Source organism: Mauremys reevesii, linkage group 24 (genome assembly GCF_016161935.1).
Source record: "Mauremys reevesii isolate NIE-2019 linkage group 24, ASM1616193v1, whole genome shotgun sequence".
Lineage (NCBI taxonomy): Eukaryota > Metazoa > Chordata > Testudines > Geoemydidae > Mauremys > Mauremys reevesii.
In genome coordinates, this window is record NC_052646.1 from 20,738,616 (window position 1) to 20,765,630 (window position 27,015).

At 64.1% G+C, this 27,015-nt stretch overlaps 2 protein-coding genes across 8 annotated transcripts; both read right to left on the minus strand.

Moving 5' to 3' along the window:
* Positions 1-362: 362 nt before the first annotated feature.
* On the minus strand, positions 363-17,273 carry PHLDB3 (pleckstrin homology like domain family B member 3). Of its 6 annotated transcripts, XM_039513536.1 has the most exons (18): positions 17,029-17,273; positions 16,310-16,368; positions 14,541-14,646; positions 12,266-12,491; positions 11,318-11,449; positions 10,762-10,899; positions 10,337-10,465; positions 8,044-8,199; positions 7,284-7,394; positions 6,400-6,486; positions 5,139-5,234; positions 4,815-4,914; positions 4,527-4,638; positions 4,153-4,243; positions 3,416-3,475; positions 3,105-3,327; positions 2,072-2,157; positions 368-1,582 (listed from the first exon to the last, which is right to left on the minus strand). In XM_039513536.1, exons 4-18 carry the CDS (start codon positions 12,479-12,481, stop codon positions 1,448-1,450), a joined length of 1,872 nt encoding a protein of 623 aa, XP_039369470.1. In that variant the 5' UTR covers positions 12,482-12,491; positions 14,541-14,646; positions 16,310-16,368; positions 17,029-17,273; the 3' UTR covers positions 368-1,447. The 6 variants fall into 6 exon arrangements, with proteins under 6 accessions (XP_039369474.1, XP_039369475.1, XP_039369470.1 ...); XM_039513540.1 differs by lacking the exons at positions 16,310-16,368; positions 17,029-17,273 and adding an exon at positions 14,811-14,944 and having other exon boundaries at positions 363-1,582; XM_039513541.1 differs by lacking the exon at positions 17,029-17,273 and having other exon boundaries at positions 365-1,582; positions 16,310-16,355.
* A 950-nt stretch (positions 17,274-18,223) lies between these two features.
* Positions 18,224-25,159, minus strand: ETHE1 (ETHE1 persulfide dioxygenase). 2 transcript variants are annotated; one of them, XM_039513542.1, is made up of 7 exons: positions 25,007-25,159; positions 21,781-21,925; positions 21,442-21,590; positions 20,463-20,592; positions 19,906-19,995; positions 19,541-19,657; positions 18,224-18,904 (listed from the first exon to the last, which is right to left on the minus strand). In XM_039513542.1, exons 1-7 carry the CDS (start codon positions 25,142-25,144, stop codon positions 18,852-18,854), a joined length of 822 nt encoding a protein of 273 aa, XP_039369476.1. In that variant the 5' UTR covers positions 25,145-25,159; the 3' UTR covers positions 18,224-18,851. The 2 variants fall into 2 exon arrangements, with proteins under 2 accessions (XP_039369476.1, XP_039369477.1); XM_039513543.1 differs by lacking the exon at positions 25,007-25,159 and adding an exon at positions 22,871-22,943 and having other exon boundaries at positions 18,225-18,904.
* Positions 25,160-27,015: the final 1,856 nt, after the last annotated feature.

The following is a 27,015-nucleotide window of genomic DNA, read 5'->3' on the forward strand; positions in this document are numbered from 1 at the left end:
TCTCCCCAGCTCAGGGAGGGGAGTGGTGTCTAGTGGTTAGAGCGGGGGAGGGCTGGGAGCCAGAAGTCCTGAGCTTGCTCCCCGGGTCTGGGAGGCCACCACCACCCCTTGTGTGCCTGAGACACCACAGTCTGGGGGTCAGAGCTGCCAGCCACAAAGCTCCCAGTCTATCACCTGCTGCTTTGTGATCCACCCGGGGCACCGGCAGAGCTGCGGGGGGGAGCCCAGGGGGCTGGGGGCCAGGAGTGAGGGGCGTCAGCAGAGCTGGCAAGGGCTGGACTGGCAGGGGGTTGTGGGTCGGGAGTGAGAGGCACCAGCAGAGCTTAGGGGAGGGAGCCCAGGGGGCTGCGGGTCGGGGGCGAGGGCCACTGGCAGAGCTTGGGGCAGGGGAGCCCAGGGGGCTGGAGCGAGGGGCACTGGCTGCAATAAAACTAGACACATGGCCCGTGGGTCAGACGAGTTTCTGTAATAAATAGTTGGCGTCAGCAGGGGGCAGCGACCCCGGGGCCCACAACAGACACGGGGCGGGGGAGGGGTACAGACAAGATCCAGGGGGCTCCCCCTGCTGCCACCTTTGGGCTCAGCCCCGGCCCCCTGGGCCTTGGCCACATGGCACAAAGCATGCTGGGAAAGGCCATACAGGCAACAGAGTCTTTGCTCCCTATCAGAGAGACTCCACACTCCCCATTGGTCGGGACTTGGCCACGGCACCCTCCGGGCACGGCCACCATTGGCCAGTTTGATCCTGGTCTCCTCCGATTGGTGCATCCTTGAAGCCTGCTCCCATTGGTCAAGATTTCAGACAGTCAATGGGAAGTCCAAGCCACCATTGGTCAGTTCAATCCCGGTCTCCTCCCACTGGTGCAAATTCCAGCTGAGTCTTTTGGGTAATTGGCCAGGTTTCAAAGCCAGGCCGCATGCAATTGGTGGGAATTCCAACCAGGTGTTCCCCACCCCGCCCCCATTGGTTAGCATTTAAGGCAGGTCTCCTCCTATTGGTGCAGATTCTGAACAAGTCTTTTCCTGTTGGCCAGGCCTCAACCCTTCTCTCCACGGATTGGTGCAGGTCCCAGGTGAACATGCATCCAATTGCCTGGCCTTCCAACTAGGCGTTCTCTGATTGGCCAGAATTCTCAGTGAGCCTCCTCCCATTGGTCAGGATTCAAAGCCATTTGCCTCCCATTGGTCCCAGTTCCGGGAGCGTCTGTGTTTTAGAAGAGCCCTGCTCTGATTGGAGGCAAACGCCTGCGCCTCATTGCTCCCGCCATGGCCGAGGTCAAAAGGGGCGGGGCCAGCACAGCTTCACACCTTCAAGAACCAAGTCCACCCCCCATTGGCTGCCCTGCCCTCAAGCCCCTCCCAGGGGCGGAGCCAGTGGCCCAGCTGGCCACGCCCACCAGGTGGGCAATGTCTTTGGTGGGTGCCTGGGGGGCTCGGCGGGCCCGGCTCAGTAGCGGGTGTTCTCCTCGGCGGCCGTGACGATGGCGTCCATCCAGATCCGCATGGCCTCGGCGCTGGGCGCCACCAGGCAGAAGAGCCGGTCGTAGGTCTTGACACAGAAGGTCAGTTTGGGGTTGGGGCTCTGCGGGGGAAGGAAAGGGTCAGCCAGTGGGGGGGTGGCTGGGACCCCCTGGGTCCCTGGGCTGGGGGGGCGCAGGAAGGTTGGGGGGACGGTGCCACAGGTTCCAGGGCTCAGCGGCAGGATGCCGTGGTCCCAGCGCTGGAGGGTCTGGAGGGTTGGGGTGGACGTTGTGGGTCCCCATGCTGGGAGGCTGGTGGGGGCAGGGGGAGGAGATACTGTGGGTCCCAGCACTGGGGGCTATCCCATGGGTCCCTGTGCTGGGGGGTGGGAGGACTCCGTGGGTCCTGGAGCTGGGGGTGGGTTCTGGGTGGGGACACTGCGGGGCGGGATGATGCCATGGGTCCTGGCACTGTGGTGGGGGTGCTGCGGGGTTTGGAGGGGGCACTGGGGTGGGATGACACCATGGGTGCTGGTGTGGTGGGGGGGCACTGCGGGGCTGGGGAGGGACACCGTGGGTCCTGGCATTGGGGGGGGGGGGCGGTGGCGTACCTTGAAGGCGCTGCGCAGGTGATCATAATAAACCTCCTCGATGGCCTGGAAGTAGATGACGCCCTTGAGTTTCGCCTCCTCTTTGTCTGCAACGAGAGGGGGCAGCGATTAGGGGGAGCTGGGAGGGGGCAGGGATACAGGGGGATGCAGGAGGCACTGGCTCCCCAGTGAGGGGTAGCAGAGAAGGAGGCGCCCGAGGGGGTGCCTGGGGGGCTCACCCGCAGAGTAGGCCAGCAGGCATCACTGGAGGTGGGTGAACAGAGGAGGGGGCTGCTGAGGGAGGAGGGTACCCTGTGGGTGCTGTGGGGCAGGGGGCTCCCGGGGGCCCCCATGGGGCAGGGGGTGTCTGGGGAGGTACTGGGGCTCACCCATGTAGCAGGCCAGCAGGCGTCACTAGGGTGGGTGCGGGGGTGCGGGTGACCAGAGGATGGGGACGCTGGGGCGGGAGGTACCCGGGGCCCGGAGCTCCCGGGGGCGCCAGTGTCTGGGGGCTGCTCTTGCTCACCCATGTAGTAGGCCAGCAGGCGTCACTGGGGGTGGGTGCCGGGTGACCAGAGGACGGGGACGCTGGGGGAGGGAGGTACCCGGGGCAGGGGGCTCCCAGGGGCCGGGGTGTCTGGGGGGTACTCTCGCTCACCCATGTAGCAGGCGTCACTGGGGTGGGTGCTGGGGGCGGTGACCAGAGGACGGGACGCTGGGCGGGAGGTACCCGGGCCCGGGCAGGGGTACTGGGCCCCATGGGGCGGGGTGTGTCTGGGGGTACTCTCGCTCACCCACATAGTAGGCCAGCAGGCGTCACTGGGATGGGTGCTGGGGGGCGGGTGACCAGAGGAGGGGTTTGCTGGGGGCAGGAGGGTACCCGGGGGCCCCATGGGGCGGGGGGTGTCTGGGGGTGTACTCTCGCTCACCCATGTAGCAGGCGTCACTGGGGTGGGTGCTGGAGGGCGGGTGACCAGAGGAGGGGGCTGCTGGGGGAGGAGGGTACCCGGGGGCCCCATGGGGCGGGGGGTCTCTGGGGGGTGCTCTCGCTCACCCACGTAATAGGCCAGCAGGCGCCGCTGGCGGTCGAAGCAGAACCAACGTTTCTTCCAGGTTTTGATGCGCCCGCCCATCTTGACCAGGAAGCCGCGGCAGGCCCTGCCCGTCACCCGCACCTCGGGGCAGGTCTCCAGGCTGTGCCCCGAAGCCTCCAGGTGGGCGCGCAGGTCCAGGGGGGCGGGGGCAGGAGGCTCCCGCGCCGGCCCCGGGCTCCGGTCCTGCACAGGCAACACGGGGGGGTAAATGTGTGTGTGGGCGGGGGGAACGTCGGGAATCCCGGCCCCAATCCAGCCCGCGGGGTCTCACCTGGGCAGGGGGGGGCGGCTCCGTGTGTTGTGTCTCCCCCTGGGCCACTCGTTTCGCCTCCTGCGGGGACAGAGGGGGGGTCAGAGCCCAGTGGCCATCGTGGGGGGGGCTGGCCCCTCCACCCCCAAAAGATCCCAATCTGGTAACTCCCAGCCCCCCCCCCCGGCTTCCTGAGGAGCCCCCGAGACAGAGCTGCCCGCCCCCCCCAGCCTGCTCCATCCCGGCCCCCCCATCATCCGGGCCTCACCCCACCTCCACCCCACCCCTTCACAGCAGGCCCCTTCCCCCACCTCTACCCTGCCCCCCCGGCTCCTCCCCCTGCCACACACCCCACCTTAACCCTGTCCACCCCCACCCCTCTGTCCCCGCCTCCATCCTGGCCCCGCCCCCAGCCAGTCTGTGTCCCCCGCTTTGGTGTCTGGTGCAGGGGGGCGGGGAGAGGAAGCCAGCAGCTGATGCAGCGAAACCCCAACTTCCCTATTCCCGGCCTGGAGACCATGGGACAGACACGTGGGGGGACGTGGGGTCCTGTGGTTAGAGCCGGGAGGGGTGGGAGCCAGGACTCCTGGGTTCGCTCCCTGGCTCTGGGAGGGGAGGGGAGTCTAGTGGATTAGAAAAGGAGGGTAGCTGGGAGCCAGGACTCCTGGGTTCGCTCCCTGGCTCTGGGAGGGGAGTGGGGTCTGGTGAGTCAGAGCTGGGGGTCGGCGGGAGGCAAGCCAGGACTCCTGGGTTCTTACCCGCGCCTGCAGCAGCCGCTCTCTCTCCGCCATGGCCTCCCGCACCATCCGCTCCATTTCGGCCAGTTTGGTGACACAGGAGCTCACGCTGCTGTGGAGGGAGCGGGACACTGAGTCGGTGGGGAGTGAGGAGCCTGGAGTGACCCAGGGGTCCCCCCCCAATGGGTAGGAGGGGGCAGAATGGGATGGGGGCTTCTGGGTGTGGGGGGAGAGTTTGGAGGGGCCTGTGTCTGGGGACCCAAGGACAGGGCCGTGCAAAGGGGGGGGGTGGAGGTGCCTGGGAGGGGGAGAAGAGGGCGGGATGGGGGTGATCGGGGGCATGGAGGGGACGATGGGGGGCAGAGGAGGGAGGGGGACCACTGGGGGAATCTCACCTGTATGGCCCCCCCAGCGGGTACAGGGGGGCGTTGAGATGTTTGAGTGGCACGCAGCGCCGGTCGCCCCCCGCCGAGAGCTGCAGCGCCAGGACGTCTGAGTCTAGCCCCCCTGAGAGAGACGGGGGGGTGGGATCAGCACCCCGTAGGCACAGAGAACCCCCCCCCACAACCCTCACCACACTGGTCCCACCTGGCCCCACACCGTGCCTTGGGAGATGTCCTGGAGCCCTCCTAAATATACCCCCCCCACACACACACAGATCCTTCCCATCCCCTCCCTCCTACCGTTGGCTTCGAGCGAGAGGGGGCGCTGAGTGGGGCGGGGGGGCGGCCGGTCCCCCCGTCTTCGGGGCAGGCTCCTCGATCTCTGCAGCCCGAAGGAGCTCTGGAGACAGAAAGAAAGAGGGGGGGTCGACGAGCGGGGTTCACCCCACCCCAGGTACCCCGACACTGCCCGCCCCCTGGGCTCTGCCCCCCATCCCGAGCCCTGGGCTCTGCCCCCTCCTAGCCATCGAGGTGGGGGACAGGAAGGGGCACAGACACAGGCGAGCACAGACAGGCAGAGCAGAGACGGCGGGGGACGGGCACAGGACAGACGGACACACACACCTGGACGGAGCTGCGGACGGAGAACACGCAGGCCGGGTCGCGCTGGTCGCAGCCCAGCACCACGACCTTCCGATCCGTCTTTTGGGTGAACATGAGCTGCAGAGACACGGAGACATCGACGTACGGACAGACACACGGACACGGCAGGGGTGGGGCTCCCAGCCCTCCCTGCTCTAACCACTAGCCCCCACTCCCCTCCCAGAACCAGCGAAAGAGTCCAGGTGTCCTGGCTCCCAGCCTCCCTGCTTTGACCACTAGGCCCCATTCCCCCCTCCCCAGAGCCAAGGAGAGAACCCAGGAGTCCTGGCTCCCAGGCCCCCCCTCCTCTAACTCACCAGACCCAGCTCCCTTCCCAGAGCTGGGGTGAGAACCCAGGAGTCCTGGCTCCCAGGTCTCCTTGGAGCCACCTGTCTGCAATGCCTGGAACTCACCAGCAGGTGGCAACATGACCCCACCTGCCCAGGTGTGAGGCAGTGGGAATGTTCTGCCCGTCTTCTCTGAAGACTCTGTGTGTGCCTCAGTTTCCCCTGTGTGTTACTCAAGTATCCGGTGGTGGGAGGAGTGTGTGAGCGAGGGCAGGTGTGACGCTGCCTGGGACGGAGAACTGGCCGGACACTGGACCTTGGCACTGATGGCCGGGCCCCCCCCGCCAGAATCAGCGGGTGGTGTCGGTGCTGGCCCGGGTCAGAGACAAAGGAACAAGGAGGGGAACAGGGGGGTCTGGGGCCAGGCAACTGGAACCGGGTCAGGCTCCTGCTTGGGACTCAGAGGGGGGAATCCCAAGGCTCTGGGCCCCCCCATGGACTCTGCTGCAGGTCCCTTCTCCCTGCGCTCCCAAGCTCTGTGCTACGCTGGGCTCCCGTCTGTGTCACGCTGCCTGGGAGTCGCTGCTGGCCTGGGTCTCCAACACCAGGTAAACGTGTGTCTTAACCAGGGGCTCCCGGCCCGCAGCTGGAGGGTCCCAGGCATCCGGGGCGGGCGGGGCAAGGGGGTGGTCACAGCCTTGGGACACAGCAGAGACGCTTTGATCTGAACTGGAGCAGGCAGGGCCAGGGCCAGGGGGACTCCAGTGCCGGTGGGGGAGGGAGAGGTGGGGGGACACGGTGGGGAGGCTGGGGGGGACCCCAGCGAGTGGGGAAGGGTGAAGTGGGGGGCACAGGATGTGGGGGACCCTGGCAGGTGGGAGACAGGTAGGTGGGGACGCAGGATGGGTGTGCCAGGGGGACCCCTGCAGGTGAGGGGGGGCACGGGTGGGGGTTACCTTGGTGAGCTCCTGGTTACTGACGGGCGAGTCATCTCCGCTCTGGTCCTCACAGGCTTTGCCCAGCTCCTCCAGCCGACGCCGCTCCTGGGGACACAGGCCGGGGCAGGGGTCACCTCGTGGGGTCCTGCCCTACCCCGCCCCCCCTCAGATCCACGAGGTCCTGCACCATCCCCCGCTCCCACCCACTGGGTCCTGTCCCACCCCCAGGGTTATGCCCTGCCCCAACTCTGCCCCACTGGGTCCTGCCCCACCCCCTGCTCCACCCCATAGGGTCCTGCCCTGCCCCCTACTTAGACCCATGGGCCCGGCCAGCCCGGTGACCCCCCCCTCCCACTCTGGGAGGGCAGTGGGGTCTCATGGTAAGAGCAGGAGGCTGGGAGCCAGGACTCCTGGGTTCTCTCCCAGGTTTGGGAGAATGGGGTTAGATGGGGACTGGGGGCCGGGAGCCAGGACTCCTGGGTTCTCTCCCAGGTTTTGGAGAATGGGGTTAGATGGGGACTGGGGGCCGGGAGCCAGGACTCCTGGGTTCTCTCCCAGGTTTGGGAGAATGGGGTTAGATGGGGACTGGGGGCCGGGAGCCAGGACTCCTGGGTTCTCTCCCAGGTTTGGGAGAATGGGGTTAGATGGGGACTGGGGGCTGGGAGCCAGGACTCCTGGGTTCTCTCCCAGGTTTGGGAGAATGGGGTTAGATGGGGACTGGGGGCCGGGAGCCAGGACTCCTGGGTTCTCTCCCAGGTTTGGGAGAATGGGGTTAGATGGGGACGGGGCCGGGAGCCAGGACTCCTGGGTTCTCTCCCAGGTTTGGGAGAATGGGGTTAGATGGGGACTGGGGGCCGGGAGCCAGGACTCCTGGGTTCTCTCCGGGGGGGCGGGTTCCTCACCAAGTTGAGGCTCTGGACGGCCTCTCCCTTCTCCTGCACCAGCTTGCGGCACTCGCCCGCCATGTGCTCCTGCACCGAGCGCACCTGGGCCTCCAGCCTGCGCACCTTCCTCTGGGGGGGGGAACGGGGGAGGGTGAGAGTCCTGTGGGGGAAGGGACACCCCCTCACCCCAAGAACCCAGGTGTCCCTACCTGGGACCTAACCAGGGGGAACCCCACCCCGGGGGCCCCCTGCATTGAACTGTGGGGACAGCCCCCCACCCAGGAGGTGGGTAAGACCTGGCACCGGATCCCCCCGCCCCCTGGAATGGAGTCAAGGGCTCAGCCCCCGCCTCGCAGGTGCCATCCAGGAGAAGGGTGAGACCCGGTGCTGGATCATCCTGCCCCCCTGGAATGGGCTGTGGGTGTAGCCAAGACCTGGAGCAGGATCCCCCCCGCCCTCTGGAATGGACTCGCTGCTCAGGACCCGGATCCTGGCACCCCCTGGAATGGATTCCGGGTGTCACTGTCCTGGAGGAAGGTAAGACCTGGACCCCTGTCCCGGGTCCCCTCCCCCTCTGGATCGCACTCGGTTGCCGGAAGACCTGGAACAGGATTCTCCGGTCACAACCTGGAGCCAGATCCCAATGCCCCTGGAATGGAGTCGCAGGTTCCACCCCGGGAGGAGGGTAAAATACGGAACCGGGTCCCAGTGCCCCGGAATGGAGTCGCAGGAGGAGGGTAAGACCTGGAGCGGATCCCTGAGGATGGGCCCCACTCACCTTCCTCTCCTTGAGGCTCTCCTGGACCTGGGCTATCTGGCGGGCCAAGGCCTGGCAGGCCGCCTCCTTCTCCTCCTCCAAGCGGCTCTCGCGCTCCAGCTGCTGGAACTCCAGGTCCTCGTAGCTCCTCAGAGCCCCCTCCAGCATCTCCGACGTCTGCAGGGAGGGAGACCCCGTCAGGACTCCTGGGTTCTATCCCAGCTCTGGAAGGGGAGGGGGGTCTAGTGGATTATGGGGGAGGAGGGGGGGAGGCTGGTACATCTGGGCTGTATATAAGAACGGCCATACTGGGCCAGCCCAATAGTCCATCTAGCCCAGTATCCTGACTCCCAACAGGGGCCGATGCCCGGTGCTCCAGAGGGCAGTTATCGAGTGATCCATCCCGTCGTCCACTCCCAGCTCCTGGCAGTCGGAGGTTTAGGGACATCCAGAGCAGGGGCTCGTGGCCCTGACCAATAGCCACTGATGGACCTATCCTCCAGGTACTTATTTCATTCTTTTTTTAACCCCGTTATAGTTTTGGGTTTCACAACATCCCCCGGCAAGGAGTTCCACAGGTTAACTGTGCGTTGTGTGATGAAATACTTCCTTTTATTTGTTTTAAACCTGCTGCCTGGTAGTTTCATTGGGTGATGCCTGGTTCTTGTGTTACGAGGAGAAGCAAATAGCACTTCCTTATTCAGTATCTCCACACCCGTCATGATTTTATAGACCTCGATCATATCCCCCCTTAGTCATCTCTTTTCTAAGCTGAACAGTCCCGATCTTATTAATCTGTCCCCATATCGCAGCCGTTCCATACCCTGAATCATTTTTGTTGCCCTTCTCTGCACATTTTCCAATTCTAACAGATTTTTTTGAGCTGAGGTGACCACATCTGCACGCAGTGTTCAAGGTGTGGGCGTCCCATGGATTTATACAGAGGCAATGTGATATTTTCTGTCTCATTATCTATCCCTTTCTTAACGATTCCCAACATCCCTGGTGGCTTTTTTGACTCTGCTACACACTGAATGGATGTTTTCAGAGAACTCTCCACAGTGACTCCAAGATCTTTCTGGAGTGGTAACAGCTAATTTAGATCCCATCATTGCATATGGAGAGTTGGGATTGTGGTTTCCAATGTGCATCACTTTGCATTGATCAACACGGAATCTGCCCTTTGGTCGCCCAGCCACCCAGTTCTGTGAGATCCCTTCGTAGCTCTTCACAGTCTGCTGGGACTTAACTCTCGAGTCATTTCGTATCATCTGCACATTTTGCCACCTCCCCGTTTACCCCTTTTCCCAGATCATTTATGACCATGTTGAACAGCGCTGGGCCCAGCACCGACCTCGGGGGACCCCTCTGCCCTGTGAAAACTGGCCATTCCTTCCTCCCCCTCGTTCCCTACCTTTTACCTTGACAGCTCCCTTTGCTTAAGGGCCTTTCGGGAGGGACCCTGTCAAAGGCTTTCTGGAAATCTAAGTGCACCATATCCACTGGATCCCCCTTGTCCAGGTTTGCTGACCCCTCCAAGAACCCGGCCCACCCCGTGCGTGTCCGGAGCCACCGACCGTATTCCCCTCTACGTGTCCTCTGGGCCATATCAATGTACAAGGGCCACCCCGGGGTCTCCTCCTCTGGGCCGTATCAATGTACATGGGCCACCCCGGGTCTCCTCCTCTGGGCCGTATCAATGTACATGGGCCACCCGGGTCTCCTCCTCTGGGCCATATCAATGTACATGGGCCACCCGGGTCTCTCCTCTGGGCCGTATCAATGTACATGGGCCACCCCGGGTCTCCTCCTCTGGGCCGTATCAATGTACATGGGCCACCCCGGGGTCTCCTCCTCTGGGCCGTATCAATGTACATGGGCCACCCCGGGTCTCTTCCTCTGGGCCGTATCAATGTACATGGGCCACCCCGGGGTCTCCTCCTCTGGGCCGTATCAATGTACATGGGCCACCCCGGGTCTCCTCCTCTGGGCCGTATCAATGTACATGGGCCACCCCGGGGTCTCCTCCTCTGGGCCATATCAATGTACATGGGCCACCCCGGGGTCTCCTCCTCTGGGCCGTATCAATGTACATGGGCCACCCCGGGTCTCCTCCTCTGGGCCGTATCAATGTACATGGGCCACCCCGGGTCTCCTCCTCTGGGCCATATCAATGTACATGGGCCACCCCGGGTCTCCTCCTCTGGGCCGTATCAATGTACATGGGCCACCCCGGGTCTCCTCCTCTGGGCCGTACCAGCCAGCCCAGCGCTCCACAGGGCGCGGGACCTGCCGGGCTGTCCCCGGCCCCTACCTGCTGCAGCTGGCTCTGCATCCGCTCCCGCATGCTCTCGGGCTGGGTCTCCAGGTGGGTCTGGGACTCGGCATGTTGCCTCTGGAGCTCCTCCACCTTGCGCCGCTCCTTCCCCAGCCGAGCCTTCTCCTGCCGGAGAGGGGCGGGGTCAGGAGCCAGGACACCTGGGTTCCACGGACACACTCCCCTGGCCGGACACCATCCCCGACAGGCTGGGGACAGGGCCAACCCACAGCAAAGGGTGCTGGGAAAGGTGGGCACGCCTGGGCGGGAGCAAAGGACTCTGGGATCCAGTGGGCAACGGGGAGAGTAGCAAAGGATTCTGGGGGAAATGGGCCAAGGAGGGAGGGAGCACAAAGGATTCTGGGGAAAGAGGAGCCCTGCAAAGGCTGCTGGGAGACATGGAGGCTGGGCAGGGGCCTGACCTTCTCTCTCTCGGTGTGGCACCGGTGCACCGTCTCCGCGAACCTCCTCTGCAGCTGCAGGACCAGCTGTTCCTCGCGTTGAACCTCCCGCCACTCGGCCGCCAGCTCCCCCTCCAGCAGCGCCCCCTCCAGCTTCATCTGCCGGGAGCGGGGGAGGTTAGACCCACAGGGATCGGGGCCCACGGCACAGAGCCGACAACGGGCAGCTCCCGCCCACGACAGCCCACCAGACCCCACTCCTCTCCCACGGCCAGGAACGGAACCCAGGCGTCCTGGCTCCCAGCCCCTCCCGCTCTGACCCACGAGACCCCACTCCCCTCCCAAAGCTGGAGAGAACCCAGGCGTCCTGTCTGTGCAGCTCAGTGTTTTCCCTCTCCCCAAACCCAGCTGCTCCTGCTGTGATTGTAGCAGGGACCCACCCAGCCCCTCCCCACCTGGCTGGGCGCGGTGCCCCGGCGAGACAGGTTTGCCAGGTGCCGGCAGCTGGGAACGCCCCCCACCCCCACCCCCCAGACATCCCCGTGACTCAGGGTGGGGAGCCCGGGGACGGACGCACCTCAATGTTCATCTCCTTCTGCTGGTGCTGCAGCTCCTTGATGCGACTCTCCAACTCCGCTACCCGGCCCAGCGCCTCGTCCTGCTCCCCCCGCAGCCGGGACCCCTCCGCGCCCGCCTGGGGGCTCTCGTCCTGGGCAGGAGAGAGCGGGAGTGAACCAGCCCTGTCGACAAGGGGACCCCTTTCCCCGCCCTGAGCCAGCCAGTCCCCCGCCCTGGGGACGGATGGGAGCCAGCGCCCGGTCGAGGGGACAGGCCCCTGCCCCATTCCCTGCCCCCCTGAGCCAGCCAGTGCCCCGCCCTGGGGCCGGATGGGAGCCAGCGCCCCCTCCAGGGGACAGACTCCATGGCCCATTCCCTGCCCCCCTGAGCCAGCCAGTCCCCCGCACTGGGGCCGGATGGGAGCCAGCGCTCGGTTGAGGGGACAGGCCCCTGCCCCATTCCCTGCCCCCCTGAGCCAGCCAGTCCCCCGCACTGGGGCCGGATGGGAACTGGCGCCCCCTCCAGGGGACAGACCCCATGGCCCATTCCCTGCCCCCCTGAGCCAGCCAGTCCCCCGCACTGGGGCGGGATGGGAGCCAGCGTCCCGTTGAGGGGACAGACCCCATGGCCCATTCCCTGCCCCCCTGAGCCAGCCAGTCCCCCGCACTGGGGCCAGATGGGAGCCAGCGCCCGGTCGAGGGGACAGGCCCCTGCCCCATTCCCTGCCCTCCTGAGCCAGCCAGTCCCCCGCACTGGGGCGGGATGGGAGCCAGCGCCCGGTCGAGGGGACAGACCCCATGGCCCATTCCCTGCCCCCCTGAGCCAGCCAGTCCCCTGCACTGGGGCCGGATGGGAACCAGCATCCACTCGAGGGGACAGGCCCCTGCCCCTGCCCCATTCCCCCCTCCCCCGAGTCAGCCAGGCCCCTGCCCTGGGGCCTAGCGGGGACCGGCCCCGCGCCACTCACCCCGTTCTGGGCACTCTCCGTGCTGCTGGCCTCGTCCTCCTCGGGGCTGTCGCTCGTGGCTGCCCCGGAGCTGGAGGAGAGACAGTCGGCCTTGCCCACCAGCTGGGCCTGGGCCGCCCCGGGGCCCCTCCACCTGCCCTGCCCCACGGGGGCCAGCACAGGGCATCGGGAGGTCTGGCTCAGCCCCGCCAGGGGCTCATTGTCCTGGAGAACCATGGCCAGAGACCTGCAATCGCAAGGGAGAGGAGGCGCTAGGGGGCACTGGGCTGCAGGGGGCCGGGTGGGGGGCTCTGCCCTGGCCCCGGCACCTCAGCTCAAGTGACTCCTTTCTGGTTCCCTAAATCTCCCCATATAACCAGCCCCCAGACGCCACCCCAGAGGTGGCCGCATCTCAGCGCCGGAAGAAGGATCCCTGCATAAACAGCCCCCATTATTAGCGTTAACCCCAGGGACTCCCTGCCACTGGATATTCCAGAGAGTGACCCTCACAGAGGTCCTGCCTTTGTCATTTCCCCAAGTCCTGCCCCTGGGGCGGAAACACCCCAGGAGAAAGCTGAACGCAGCCCGAAAGCGAACCTCCGGCACTCGGAGCAGCCCTGCTGATAAAAGGCCAAATTGTCCCCATGGGGGTGGGGCCACCCTGCACCAGGCAGGCGGCCCCGTCCTCAAGGCGCCATTCCTGCCCCAGAGGTGGCACCTCCCTGGATCTCTGGGGCAGAGATGCCCGGCCTGAGGGAGTCCCAAGGATGGACCAAAGCCCAGAGGAGGGAGGGGAATTTTCTACCGGGCAGGCGAGAAGAGGGATTTGTTTGCTCCAACAGGACAAAACAAAATGATCAACCCCCACCTGCAGCCCCCGCACCTGCCAGCTCTCCCCACTTCCTCATAGACACCCCCCCCCAGGCTCTCGGCCCCTTGCCAACCTTGGGATGCAGCCACCTCTGGGGCAGAGTGTGGGGGCTGTTAATAAAGAAGTCATTTACCCAGCAGCTCCAAATTAGCAACCACTACACTGCAAAATTATTCCCTCTGCTGTCAAACAGGACACCGACATTCTCCTTCACTTCCTGTCCCAAAACCTGTTGCAGGGCTGTTCCCCAGATGCCGTGTTTCTCTCCAAAAGTGGCCGCATCTCAGGGCTGCGCGAGGGGTCCCTGTATAACCAGCCCCCGTGCCCCACCCCAGAGGTGGCCGCATCTCAGCACTGAGTGGGCATCCCTGTATAACCAGCCCCAGTGCCCCACCCCAGAGGTGGCCGCATCTCAGCACTGAGTGGGCATCCCTGTATAACCAGCCCCAGTGCCCACCCCAGAGGTGGCCGCATCTCCATGCTGTGTGCATTGGACAGGCTCTTTAGCAGGGAAAAATCACCTTGACCCTGGTTCACCCCGGCCTTGGCACCTTCCGCTTTATCTCTGGCGCCAGATTGTCCCCATCTGAACCAGCGCCAGGGGCTGGCACTGCCAGGCCGGGGGCTGGGAAGAGCAAAGGGAGTCGGGATTTTCCATGGGCTGGGGCAAACTGCTGATAGGGGGTTGGGACGACCCTGGCCCCACACGGCCGGGGGGGGGAGGGAGAGACAGACCCCGGGGCTGTTTGTATTTCAGCCAGGGCTGCCCAGAGGATTCAGGGGGGCCGGGACAAAGCAATTTCGGGGGCCCCTTCCATTAAAAAGTTGCATTACTATAGAATATTATATTCGCACGGGGGCCCCTAGGGGCATGGGGCAAATTGCCCCACTTGCCCCCCCCCCCCGGGCGGCCCTGATTTCAGCTTCATGCGGGGGGCTAGGGGGATGCTCCAGCCAGTCTGTCTGAGGATCTCAAAGCACTTCAGTATTGACTGATCTGTTCTCACAGCCCCTCCACCGCCCCGTGCCCCCAGGGGTCATTTTTTCTGTTTGCTAGAAACAAGTCTTGGCTCCCACCCCCACCCCCACTCTATCCACTAGACCCCACTCCCCTCCCGGATCCCGGGAGAGAACCCAGGAGTCCTGGCTCCCAGCCACGCCCACGCCCCCACCCCCACCCTCTAACCGCTAGACCCCACTCCCCTCCCGGATCCCGGGAGAGAACCCAGAAGTCCTGGCTCCCAGCCACGCCCCCACCCCCATCCTCTAACCACTAGACCCCACTCCCCTCCCGGATCCCGGGAGAGAACCCAGGAGTCCTGGCTCCGGGCCCCCCCATTCTTTCAGCCCAGCACTCAATCAAGGGGCTCTCCCTTCACGAACCCCCATAATGAGGGCCACAGCCCCGGGCCCGGCACCACTCACCCCTCAATCCGTGCGGGGGGGGGGCGATCCCTGGTTTCTCCAGGCCCCTCCTCCCTCTGCTCCAGGACGCAGACAGGACCCAGGTGTCCGGGAGTTGCTGTGGGAACTGGGGAAGAGAAGCAGGGTCAGGCGAGCCGTGGGGGGAAGGTCACGAGCCACCCCCCCCCAACTTCCCCGCCCGCCTCTTTCTGTTTCTCTTTCTCTCCCCCCCCCCCCCATGGCCAGGTGGCGGCCGCTGCGCTCCGGGACCCCTGCCCCAGCCCCGCTCACCGGCCCCCCGGGGACCCCTGCCCGCGCGTCCGGCTCCGGTCCCGGCTGGGGGGCAGCGGCGGCTCCAACTCGTTTTCCAGCCCGAGGTTGGAAACACAACACCTGTGACATCAGCGCCCGCGAGGGGAGGGCACGTCAGGGCCGGTCACAGCCCGGGAACCCAGGCGTCCTGGCTCCCTGCCCCCCCACTCCAACTCACCAGCCCCCACTCCCCTCCTAGAGCCAGGGAGAGAACCCAAGCGTCCTGACTCCCAGCCTCCCCTGCTCTAACCACCAGCCCCCACTCCCCTCCCAGAGCCAGGGAGAGAACCCAGGCGTCCGGGCTTCCAGCCCTCCCCCCCCGCTCTAACCACTAGACCCTGCTCCCCTCCCAGAGCCGGGGAGAGAACCCAGGCATCCGGGCTCCCAGCCCCCCCCCCCTCCCAGGCAGGCCGGGTGTGGATCACGAATCAGGGGAAGTTGAGCAGTTAAACCGAGAGCCCGAGCCCTGCACGAGGTCTGGCCTGGGACTTTCTGCCCTTATGTAACTGCCCTGGGCCAAGAACTCAGACTGATCCGTCTCCCCGGCCCTGGGAGGGGAGCGGGGGCTGGTGGCTGAGAGCGGGGCAGGGAGCCAGGACTCAGTTTGGGCAGGTTCTTTCACCGGCCTGTGCCTCAGTTTCCCTGCCTAGGAGCAGGGAGGTGACTCTGCCCCTGCTGGGCCTCTGTCTGCTGGGCAGGAGTTAGTTACCAGCCAGGTGGATGAGACAGCCGGCGGGGGTGGGGAGGATCCACAAAGAACCCCACCCATCCCCCTCCAGCCCCGAAACCTCCCCTGCCACTCAGTGTGTGCACCTGGCCCCATGGGTGCCTTTCCCCTCTAGGGGGCCATGGCTGCCATAGGGCCCCATGGTGGGGGGCTGGCCGGCTCTGGGGGGCAAGGAACTGAACATGGGTTCTCCCTCCCCTGGCCTTGCTTGGTTTCACACAATCCCAACCCTCTGGCCTGTATCAACATGGGAGCTGGGCAATCAGCTACACCAGGGATTTCAGAGCTTTAGTGCTGGGGGGCTGGGAGCCAGGACTCCTGGGTTCTCTCCCCAGCTCTGGGAGGGGAGTGGGGACTGGTGGTTAGAGCAGAGCAGGCTGGGAGCCAGGACTCTTGGGTTCTATCCCCAGTTCTGGGAGGGGAGCGGGGGCTGGTGGTTAGAGCAGAAGGGGCTGGGAGCCAGGACTCCTGGGTTCTCTCCCCAGCTCTGGGAGGGGAGTGGGGACTGGTGGTTAGAGCAGAGCAGGCTGGGAGCCAGGACTCTTGGGTTCTATCCCCAGTTCTGGGAGGGGAGTGGGGGCTAGTGGTTAGAGCAGAGGGGGCTCAGCACCCGGACTCCTGGGCTTCATCCTTGACTCTGGGACAAGGCTCCCAGGGAGGAGTCCGACATCCGTGAGAGAAACCAGTTTGTCTCCCTCGGGCCTGGCAGATCGAGACAGGCTGAGTCCTGCCGGCTGACACCCAAATTTACCTGGCGGGAGTTTCCCTTGGGAACTTCGTTCCCACGAGAGCCGAGCAGGGGGCAGGGCGCTGCAGCAGGTCGGGTTTGAAAATCACAAACAGTTTTAAAAAAAATAAATAAGGCTAATTTGAAAGGCCCCACGACCCCTCTCCCTGCCCACCTGGAACCAGCCAGTCCCCACCTTGGGCACAGATGGGAGCCAGCCCCCCTAGAGGGGAAGGGTCCCATGTCCCCTCAGAGCCAGCCAGCCCCCCCGTTCAGGGCTATCCCTTCTCTCCATACATCCCCCAGCCGCTCTGTCACCAGTGGGGCCTGGGGCCCTCAGGCAGTTTGTGGAAGAGGGACTGGACCTAACGGCCCCAACACACCCCACAGCTGGGTGCAAAGTTCACAGGCCCTGAGAAGGAGAGCTGCTCCCTGGAGGTCAGCGCAGGGGAGCAGAGGGGGCAGGGCAGGCAGCCATTGAAGGGTTAATTGGCCCCAGATTTCTGTCTTCCCCCTACCCCTTCCCCAGCTGACAGGTCCACATGGGGTGCACCAGGGGCTTGTTCAAACCCGCCACCGGCCTGTGGGATTCTAGCGTTCGTGTGGGAACAGTCAACCTAGGCCAGCAGCAGGCTGGATGCCAGGACACCTGGGTTCTCTCCCCATCTCTGGGAGAGGAGTGGGGCCTAGTGGGTTCAAGTGGGGAGGGGGCTGCGAACAGCTGTCCTGCACAGATTTCCCACCTCTGTGCCTCAGTTTCCCTCACTGCATAACAGGAATGAGGATCCTCACTTCACTCCCCGGGGCAAAAGAGTTTACAAGGCTCAACTAATTAACCCCCATTAATTGCTTTGAGATCCAGGGCTGAAAGCACCAGCAGAGAGTCCTGCAACCAGCTGTCTCCCCACCCCAGCCAGAGCCATTGGGGTCACGAGTGCTGAGTTCTTAGCCCCTGGCTGCCTGAGGGACCCCCAGAAAACTCCCACAATCTCTACAAAAACCCTCCTCTTAGTAGGGACCAGAAAAGGGATCCCTTTTATAGCCCTGCCCCCTTCCCAGCATGCCTCACTGCCCAGCCCACAACCCCGGGGACTACAGCTCCCACAATTCCTTTCTTCCAGGGCTGCAGCCTTAAAGGGGCAGCACCCCTTATTGAGGGGGCTGGGGATGGCTCTATCACACGCACAAAGACCTCCCCCCCCCCGCCCAGTTAGGACAGAGCCCCACCAGCATTGCGCCTGGCTCTGGGGTGGTGTGCAGCTGGCTGGGCCTGTTTGCAGGGGTCAGGGTGGGTGGGGAGAGGCCGAGGGGTGGGAGTCCCTTTTTTAAGCAGGGTGGGGGGGGATGCTGTGGCTCACCCCTCCCTGGAGAGGAGGGAAGGGAAGAACTAGCAGGACTGGATGAAGGAAGGATGGGGGAGCAGTTTGGCTCGGTGCGGGGAGGGACGGAAGCCGATTTTCCTTCCCTCTCACCGTTCTTTGGGCCAGGGCCACACGTAGGCTCCTGCGGCTGTTCCTAGGGGGGAGTCGGGGGGGCCTGAGGGCAGGGGGAGGAGAGCACCCACAACCCCCCAGCTGCAAAGCGGAGAACAGGCGGGGAAAAGAGTGAGGGAGCAGCGCCCCCTGGTGGGAAACTGCAGTAACAGGGTGGCCCCATGAGCCCAGCCAGCCTGGGGTCCTGCCCCACAACCTCAACACCAGGAGCCAAGTATCCCGCCCTGGCCGAGCCACACGGGCCCGTCCACCCCCCTCATCCCGCCCTGCCCGAGCCACACGGGCCCCGTCTGCCCCAGCGTCCCACCTTGCGAAGCAAAGTCAAGTCCAAATGGGTCCAACAGAATTTTATTCTCTTGGTGGCGGCAGCAGCTGCTCGTTTCCAAACCCCGCTGAGGGTCAGGGCCCCTTCCCCTCCCCTCACCCTGCACAGAGCAGGGAGTCCAGGGCCGGGATCGCCGGAGACCCTGGGGGCAGAGATGGGGAAAGTCCAGCTAGTGCAAACAGCACTAATCCAGAGCCCCTGGGAGTGGGGGTCTCCCCCTGCATTCAGCTGCAGGGTGGGGGAGGGCCCTAACCGAACCAAGTGGGGCTCCCGCAGGGCACCCCGCTATTCAAACACCAGGCATGGGGGGGGTCTCTCTTGGACCTCAATGCAGGCCACTGGTCTGCATTGGGGTCCCCTGTTATCCGCACTCCAAGCTCAGGGAAGGGGAGGGTCTTTGCTTCCCAGGGGAGGCCAGCAGGACATCCCCACATGACAGTCAATGCAGACTAATGCCAGACTGGGGGTGTCAGAGGAATGGGGGGGTGCTGGTGAGGGGGGGAAGGGACCTGCCACGGTTGAAGATCGTTAACTGCCCCCATTGATGGATCCACAGTCCCACCGAGGACCCAAAGGAGGCAGCTCCCAGCTTTCACTTAAAGGTGGGGACCGGAGTGAGAGTCAGGGACAGCCCCCCCCAGGCCAAAGGACCTTCCATCCCAGTAAGGGGCAATGAGAGGCCATGGCCTGTGTGGAGGTGGGCGGGGCTTGTTCTGAGGGGTGTGGCCTTGGAGTAAAGAGGGTGGGGCTAAATCTCCACATCCTGGATCCCACACTTCAGGTTTGCCGGGACAGCGATATCTGCAAAGGACCGAAGAAGAGACGCGCGTCAGACAGACGTGATGGGGTCCTCGCCTCCTCTACGCCATCCACGGCCCACAGCTGGGAACAGAACCCAGGCGTCCTGGCTCCCAGCCCCCCGCTGCTCTAACCCACCAACCCTCCTCCCTCCCAGCCCTGGGAGAGAACCCAGGCGTCCGGGCTCCCCACCCCCTCCTCTAACCCACCAGACCCCACCACCCTCCCTGGGAGAGAACCCAGGCATCCTGGCTCCCCTACCCTCTCCCCGCTGCTCGAACCCACCAACCCTCCTCCCTCCCAGCCCTGGGAGAGAACCCAGGCGTCCTGGCTCCCAGCCCCCCGCTGCTCTAACCCACCAACCCTCCTCTCTCCCAACCCTGGGAGAGAACCCAGGCGTCCTGGCTCCCAGCCCCCGGCTGCTCTAACCCACCAACCCTCCTCCCTCCCAGCCCTGGGAGAGAACCCAGGCGTCCGGGCTCCCCACCCCCTCTTCTAACCCCCCAGACCCCACCACCCTCCCTGGGAGAGAACCCAGGCATCCTGGCTCCCCTCCCCCCTCCCTGCTGCTCGAACCCACCAACCCTCCTCCCTCCCAGCCCCGGGAGAGAACCCAGGCGTCCGGGCTCCCAGCCTCACCAATTTTCTTGGGCTGAGGCAGATTCAAGTTGTTCATCAGCTGGACAAAGGCCTCGCAGCTCTGGGTCAGTCGGGGGTTCAGGGTCCTCTCTTCCTCCACAGTGGACACCGTCTGGCCTGCAGGGGGCGCCAGGGGGCGGGTGAGATACAGCACCAGCAGGGGGAGCCCCCACCCGGCTCCCTGGAGCACAGCGCCCCCTAGTGCCGGGCTGGGGCATCGGGGCCAGCCCTGCCTGCCCCTACTGAGCCCCGCCCCCCGCAGCACAGCGCCCCCTAGTGCTGGGCTATCGGGGCCAGCCCTGCCTGCCCCTACTGAGCCCCACCCCCCGCAGCACAGCGCCCCCTAGCGCCGTGCTCGGACTCACCCGTGTAGTCGTGGGCGGGGTAGATCAGACAGTCTCCGGGGAGCGTGAAGATTTTCTCGTGCACGGAGCGGTACAGGGTCTCCGGGGAGCCTGGGGGGTGGAGAGAAGTGGGTCCTGGTTACCATGGGGTGGGGGGTCACAGCCAATCCCCTGGCATGGCACCCCCAGTGCCCCATGGGAACCCCAGCTGCATCGTGCCATACCCCCCAGCAGAGCACTCTGCCCATCCCCCCAGTGCCCCCTCTCTGAAGCCCCTGGCACAGCACCCCCAACACCCTCTGGCCAAACCCCCTGGCAGGGCACCCCCGCCACCCCCACAGCACCCACTGGCTGAGCCCCAGAGACACACCCTGCCATCCCCTTGGCAACCAGCAGCCATGTTCCTCATCGCTATGGCAACTGCTGGGCACCACCTGGAGATGTCCCCCATCGCCATGGCGGCCACCATCATATCCCAGGGAGGTATCCTCTTGTCCCCACGGTAACCATGCACCTGCCCTCCAAGAAACACCCCCACCCGGTAACACATTCCCCGCCCCCCTCCAGCTCGCCCTCACCCTGCTGGAAGTCGGTGCGGCCGCAGCCCCGGATCAGCAGGGCGTCCCCGGTGAAGGCCATGGTCCTGTCACTGAGCACGTAGGTCAGGAAGCCGTCCGTGTGTCCGGGGGTGGAGCGGGCTTCCAGGGCCTGCAGACGGGGGGAGCCAGTGACGTGACCCTCCATGGGACCCAGGAGTCCTGGCTCCCAGCCCCCCCGTTCTAACCACTAGTCCCCACTCCCCTCCCAGCACCGGGGAGAGAACCCAGGAGTCCTGGCTCCCAGCCCCCCCTGTTCTAACCATCAGCCCCCACTCCCCTCCCAGAGCCAGGGAGAGAACCCAGGAGTCCGGCTCCCAGCCCCGCCCTGTTCTAACCACTAGACCCCACTCCCCTCCCAGAGGCAGGGAGAGAACCCAGGAGTCCGGGCTCCCAGCCCCCCCTGTTCTAACCACTAGACCCCACTCCCCTCCCAGCGCTGGGGAGAGAACCCAGGAGTCTGAGCTCTCAATCCTTCCCTCCCCCCACACACATGCTCTAATCACTAGACCCCCCCCTCCTCGCCTTCCCAGCGCCAGGGAGAGAACCCAGGAGTCCTGGCTCCCAGCCCCTCCTTTTCTAACCACCAGCCCCCACTCCCCTCCCAGCACCGGGGAGAGAACCCAGGAGTCCTGGCTCCCAGGCCCACCTCGCTCTAACCCACTAGACCCCACTCCCCTCCCAGAGCCAGAGAAAGAACCCAGGAGTCCTGGCTCCCAGCCCACCCTGTTCTAACCACCAGCCCCCACTCCCTTCCCAGCGCCAGGGAGAGAACCCAGGAGTCCGGGCTCCCAGCCCCCCGCTCTAACCCACTAGACCCTCCCAGAGCTGGGGACAGAACCCAGGAGTCCTGCCCCCCAACCCTCCTGCGCTAACCACTAGACTCCACTCCCCACTCCCCTCGAGTCAGGGAGAGAACCCAGGAGTCTGGGCTCCCAGCCCCAGTGCCCAGGTGACTTACGAAGGCCCCGAATTCCAGGGCGTGGCCCTCGCGGATGAGGATGTCGGCCAAGGCCCCGCTGTCCTGGGAGATGACGCTGCGGCAGCCTGGCAGCATCTTCTTCAGCAGCCCGGTGCCCGTGATGTGGTCGGCGTGGCAGTGGGTGTTGGCTGCGCGGGGCAGAACCAGGGATTTACAGACGGGAACCCGACCCATCCCCCTCCACCACCCCGCCGAGCCAGCCGGTCCCTGCCCTGGGGCTGGATCTGAGCCAGCACCCCCTGAAGGGGACAGGCCCTGACCCCATTCCCTTCCGCAATGAGACAGTCCCCATCCGGCCCCCCGGGGCGCTGCTCTCACCTGCATACAGTAAGCTGAGGCCCAGCTCCCGCACCAGCTCCGCGTCCCGCTTGGCCGTCTCCAGAACCGGGTCGATCAGAACCGCCGCCTTGGTCTTCAGGTCCACCAGCAGGTAGGTGTAGGTGCAGCTCACGGGCTCAAAGAGCTGTGGAGGGGAGGTGCAGTTAGCGCCGCCAGGGGAGTGGGGTCTAGTGGTTAGAGCGGGGGGGGGGCGGCTGGGAGCCAGGACTCCTGGGTTCTATCCCCAGTTCTTGGAAGTTAAGTGAGGTCTAGTAGTTAGAGCAGGGGACTGGGAGCCAGGACTCCTTGGCTCGGTTCCTTTCCCTCCCCCTCTCCATCATGGCATCAGTTGTGGTTGGTAAATCTCTCCCTCCCAGATACAATCACCCCCGACAGCCCAGCAGGAGTTACCGTCTCTTCGCACCCAGCAGCTCCTGCACCCAGCCCTGTTATTGCCACGGCACGTTCCCAGCCTGCTCCCGGGGGCCCAAAATCATCCCCCCCCCCACGAGCCTGCACAGGCCGGGTAACCACAGCGCAGCCAGGAGGGAATGATCACGTCACGCCCCCCAGGACTGGCCCCCGGGGACCCACAGACAACGGGACTGCACAGTATGCATGCATCTCTAGAGAACCCAGGAGTCCTGCTCTCACCACTAGACCCCACTCCCCTCCCAAAGCCCCACAGAGAAAACCCAGGAGTCCGGGCTCCACCACCAGACCCCTCTCTCCTCCCAGAGCTGGGGCTAGAACCCAGGAGCCCTGGCTCCCAGCCCTCCCTGCTCTAACCCACCAGCCCCCCCGCCCCGCCCAGAGCCAGGGAGAGAACCAAGGAGTCCTGGCTCCCAGCCCCCCTGCTCTAACCACTAGACCCCACTCCCCTCCCAGAGCTGGGAGAGAAACAAGGAGTCCTGGCTCCCAGCCCCCTGCTCTAACCACCAGCCCCCACTCCCCTCGCAGAGCCGGGGAGAGAACCCAGGAGTCCTGGCTCTCAGCCCCCACCCCGCTCTAACCACTAGACCCCACTCCTCCCAGAGCCGGGGAGAGAACCCAGGTGTCCTGGCTCCCCACCCGCATGCCCGGAGCTCACCTGCCGGAAGAGCAGCTCCTGGCCCTGGCCACGGCAGGTGCAGTGCGGTCTCAGGGTCATGGCCGGGGCTCGCTGGTTGCTGGAGCCTTGGGCGATGCGCTGGTGCCAGGCTGGGGCGGGGGGGGGGTGAGTCCTTTAAATGCCAGAGGGTGGGGGCGGGCGGGAGGGAGGAGGCAGAGGCGGGGAGCACAGGGCAGGTTGGAGATCTTAAAGTGGTTGGGGCTGGCGGGTGCGGCTGGGAGCCAGGACTCCTGGGTTCTCTCCCTGGCTCTGGGAGGGGAGTGAGGTCTAGTGGTTAGAACAGATGTCGCTGGGAGCCAGGACTCCTTGGCTCAGTTCCTGTCCCTCCCCCTCTCCATCATGGCACCAGTTGCGGTTGGTAAATCTCTCCCTCCCAGATACAATCACCCCCGACAGCCCAGCAGGAGTTACCGTCTCTTCGCACCCAGCAGCTCCCCAGCACCTGCACCCAGCCCTGTTATTGCCACGGCACGTTCCCGGAGGCCCAAAATCATCCCCCCCCACACACACCGAGCCTGCACAGGCCGGGTAACCATGGTGCAGCCAGGAGGGAATGAGCGCGTCACGCCCCCGGAGACCCACAGGCAACGGGACTGCACAGTATGCACTCATCTCTAGAGAACCCAGGCGTCCTGGCTCCCAGCCCCCCTGCTCTGACCCCTCTCCCCTCCCAGAGCCAGAGCGAGAACCCAGGCGTCCTGGCTCCCAACCAGTCTGACACCCCTCCTTTTCCCTTGCGGTGTAGTAGCGCTGAACTCGGCCCTTTCAGCCGTTTGGGGCGGTGACAGTCGTGGCAGGCAGGATTTTCTCACCTGCCCTCTTGGGGACCCCCTGCCCCCACAACAGAGTGCCCCCATCTCGCTAAGGAAGCCCTGGTCACTGGCTGCCCAGGGGCCTCCTCCGGCCTCGGCCAGATCTCTAGGCTGCCCTGCTTCCAAATCTGTGGTTTTTTCCTTTTCAGGAAGCAGCTGAGCTGTTTGTGAGTGGCTGGGGAGAGGTAACGGGTTGGGGAGGGGGGGAGCCCGGACTCCTGGGTTCTCTCCCTGGCTCTGGGATGGGAAGGGAAAGGGAGGGGCGGAGCCAGGATTCCTGGGTTCTATCTCCAGTTCCGGCAGGTCCTTCCCTGAGTCTCAGTTTCCCTGCCTTGCAGCAGGCCAATCATTCCAAGCCGGTGGGTTGGCTCCCACCCCGGGGGGGCAGTTAATTTTAGGGTGACCAAACAGTAAGTGTGAAAAATCGGGACAGGGGGTGGGGGTAATAGGAGCCTATGTAAGAGAAAGACCCCAAATCAGGACTGTCCCTATAAAATCCGGGCGTCTGGTCACCCTAGTTAATGTCAATGAAGTTGGATGTTCAGGGAGACACCCAGCGTGGTGGGGGATCGACGAAGAGCCACAAACAACACCCCCCCGGCCCCCACGCCACCCCTGCCACCCACTCCGGGCACCTGTCCTCCTGGGCACAGGGCCCTTCTTCTCTAGCGGGTGCCGACTCCGACCCCCGCCAGCTGGGCGACTGGCTAGCTCGGGGGGTGAAATGAGACACTGATGGACATGTCAGCCTGGAAGGGACCTCGCTCAGCCATCCAGTCCAGTCCCCTGCACCACCTGTTCTTCAAAACCCCCCGTGATGGAGATTCCACCACCTCCCTGGGCAATTTACCCCGGCGCGTAACCACCCGGACAGGCAGGAAGTTTTTCCTAACATCCAACCTAAACCTCCCTTGCTGCAGTTTAAGCCCATTGCTTCCTGTCCTGTCCTCACTGCACAAGAACAATCTGCCACCCTCCTCTTAACCGTTTATGGACTTAAAGAGCGTTATGTCGTCCCCCTGCCTCCGTCTTCTCTCCTCCCGACTAATTTCAACCTGCCCTCGAAGGCCACGTTTTCTAGACCGTTAATCGTCTTTGTTGCTCTCCCCTGGACTCTCTCCGATTTGCCCACATCTTTCCTCGCGTGCGGTGCCCAGAACTGGACGCAAGCCTCCAGCTGAGGCCGTATCAGCGCGGAGCAAAGCTGAAGAATCACTTCCCGTGTCTTGCTTACCACACTCCTGATGAGACATCCCAGGAGAACGGCCTCTGGTTTTGCCACATCATCGCACTGGTGACTCACATTTCGCTTGTGATCCAGTCTGACCCCCGGATCCCTTCCCGCAGGCTCCTTCCTAGGCAGCCATGTCCCATTCTGTGTGTGCAGCTGATCGTTCCTTCCCAAGTGAAGCACTTGGCATTTGTGCTGATTGAATTTCATCTGATTTACTTCAGACCATTTCTCCAGTTTGTCCAGATCATTTTGAATCTTAATCCTGTCCAACGCGCTGGTGCGACAAAAAGGGGGATTTTCTTAGTGTTTTGCATGAACACTGTGTGTGCCTCAGTTTCCCTGCGTGCGGCATATGTAACAAGGGGGTGGGAAGGGCTTTGTGGTTGCGGGGGACCAGGTGTGACCTTGTCTAGCAGCCAGGACCCCAGACACCAGCCTGGAGATTGGGAGCCAGCGGGTTCTGGCCAGTGGGGGGACAATGGCTGAGGAGAGAGGGAGCCGGGGGACCTGACCAGCCAGGGCGAACAAAGGCCAGAAGAGAAGGGCCCTGGGGACCTGTTCACCTGGGACCGAAGACAAAGGGCGGAGGAGGGGCTGGTGGGGGAGGGGATTTAGGGGGCTTGGCTGGAAGGAGGGGTCTGGGCAGGGGACAAGGAGCAGCCGGACCCATGGGGATGGGGACAGGCCCAGCTGGCCGGGGTGGAGACTGGCCAGGCCCGAGGGCCCTGAGACCTGCCTGGGCTGGGTCCAGACGTTCAATAAACCCCCTGCGTGATGCTGGCGGAGTCACTGCAGCTAGAGATGGGGGGTGTTGCTCCCCCTGGGGGTGGGGGCCCACAGCAGAGCCAGGCGGCTGGGGGCTCAGAGACGTCTGGTTCCAGGAGGTGCTGGAGCCCAGGGCTTAACCCCCGTGAGAGATCGTGACCCCCAAGAAGGGCTGTCACACTGGGGGGTTCGTCCCAGGGGCCGTACGGAGCCGAGAGAACCCGGGGCCTGGGAGTCCGTGACAGCTTGCAACCCCTCCCAGCTCGGGGTTGTCCTCAGACTTTATGTGTGTGTTCTCCAGGCCGTTATCCAAATCACCGAACAGAACCGGACCAGGACAGATCCCGCCAGGACCCCACTCGAGGGCTCCTTCCAACTTGGCTGCGACCCACTGATAACTATTCCCCGGGAGCGGTTTTTCCAGCCAGTCGTGCACCCAGCTTAGAGTAGGTTTGTCTAGGCTGGATTTCTCTGGTTTGTTTATGAGAAGGTCGGTCATGTGAGACTGCATCGAAAGCCTTACTCAAGTCAAGATAAACCACGTCTACCACTTCCCCCCCATCCACCAGACTTGTTACCCTGCCAAAGAAGGAGCTGAGGTTGGCTTGACACGATTTGTTCCTGACAAGTCCGTGCTGAGTGGTACTGATCACCTTCGTATTTCCTAGGTGCACACAAACGGGTTGTGTGATTATTTGCTCCATTATCTCTCCGGGTATGGAAGTGAAGCTGGCTGGTCTGTAAGTCGCTGGGTTGTGCTTATTCCTCTTTTCATAGCCAGGTAAAATATTTGCCCTTTTCCAGTCCTCTGGGCTCTCTCCCGTCCGTGCTCCCGGAGTTCTCACAGAGAATCGCTAGTGGCTCAGAGATCTCTTCAGCCGGTTCCTTACGTACCCGAGGACGGATTTCGTCAGGCCCTGCCGACTTGAAGACATGGCGCTTAGCTAAGTAATTCTTAACTCGCTCTTTTCCTATTGTAGCCTCAGCTCCTGCCCCATGTCTGCTGACGTTCACCGTGGCAGTCGGCTGGTGAAAACAGAAACAAAAAGGGCATTTAACACTTCAGCCGTCGCTTCGTTTTCTGTTACTGGTTTTCCCTCCTCACTGAGTAACAGGCCTGTCCCGTCCGTTGGCTGATCTCCGCTGTTTCCTCTGAGCTCTCATTTCCTGAGCCCTTTCGCCCAAGCTGCCTTCCACCTTCACGTTCTCCACCAGTTCCTCCCTTCGGGTCAGAACCAAATCCAGAACCGCCCCCCCGCCTCCCACCTCGCGGCTTTCACCAAATGTGTCTCCAGTGTATTCCAAGATCTGGG

Coding starts and splice junctions, on each gene's coding strand:
- PHLDB3 (XM_039513540.1), bottom strand. CDS start 12,481: ATGGTTCTCCAGGACAATGAGCCCCTGGCGGGGCTGAGCCAGACCTCC. Junction 8,200..10,336: donor TGCAGAGCCAGCTGCAGCAG/GTAGGGGCCGGG, acceptor CCCTCCCTGCAG/ACGTCGGAGATGCTGGAGGG. Junction 2,158..3,104: donor CCTGCTGGCCTATTACGTGG/GTGAGCGAGAGC, acceptor CTCTCGTTGCAG/ACAAAGAGGAGGCGAAACTC.
- ETHE1 (XM_039513542.1), bottom strand. CDS start 25,144: ATGAAATTCAATCAGCACAAATGCCAAGTGCTTCACTTGGGAAGGAAC. Junction 20,593..21,441: donor CCCTGGAATTCGGGGCCTTC/GTAAGTCACCTG, acceptor CCCCGTCTGCAG/GCCCTGGAAGCCCGCTCCAC. Junction 19,658..19,905: donor CCCCGCCCACGACTACACGG/GTGAGTCCGAGC, acceptor CGCCCCCTGCAG/GCCAGACGGTGTCCACTGTG.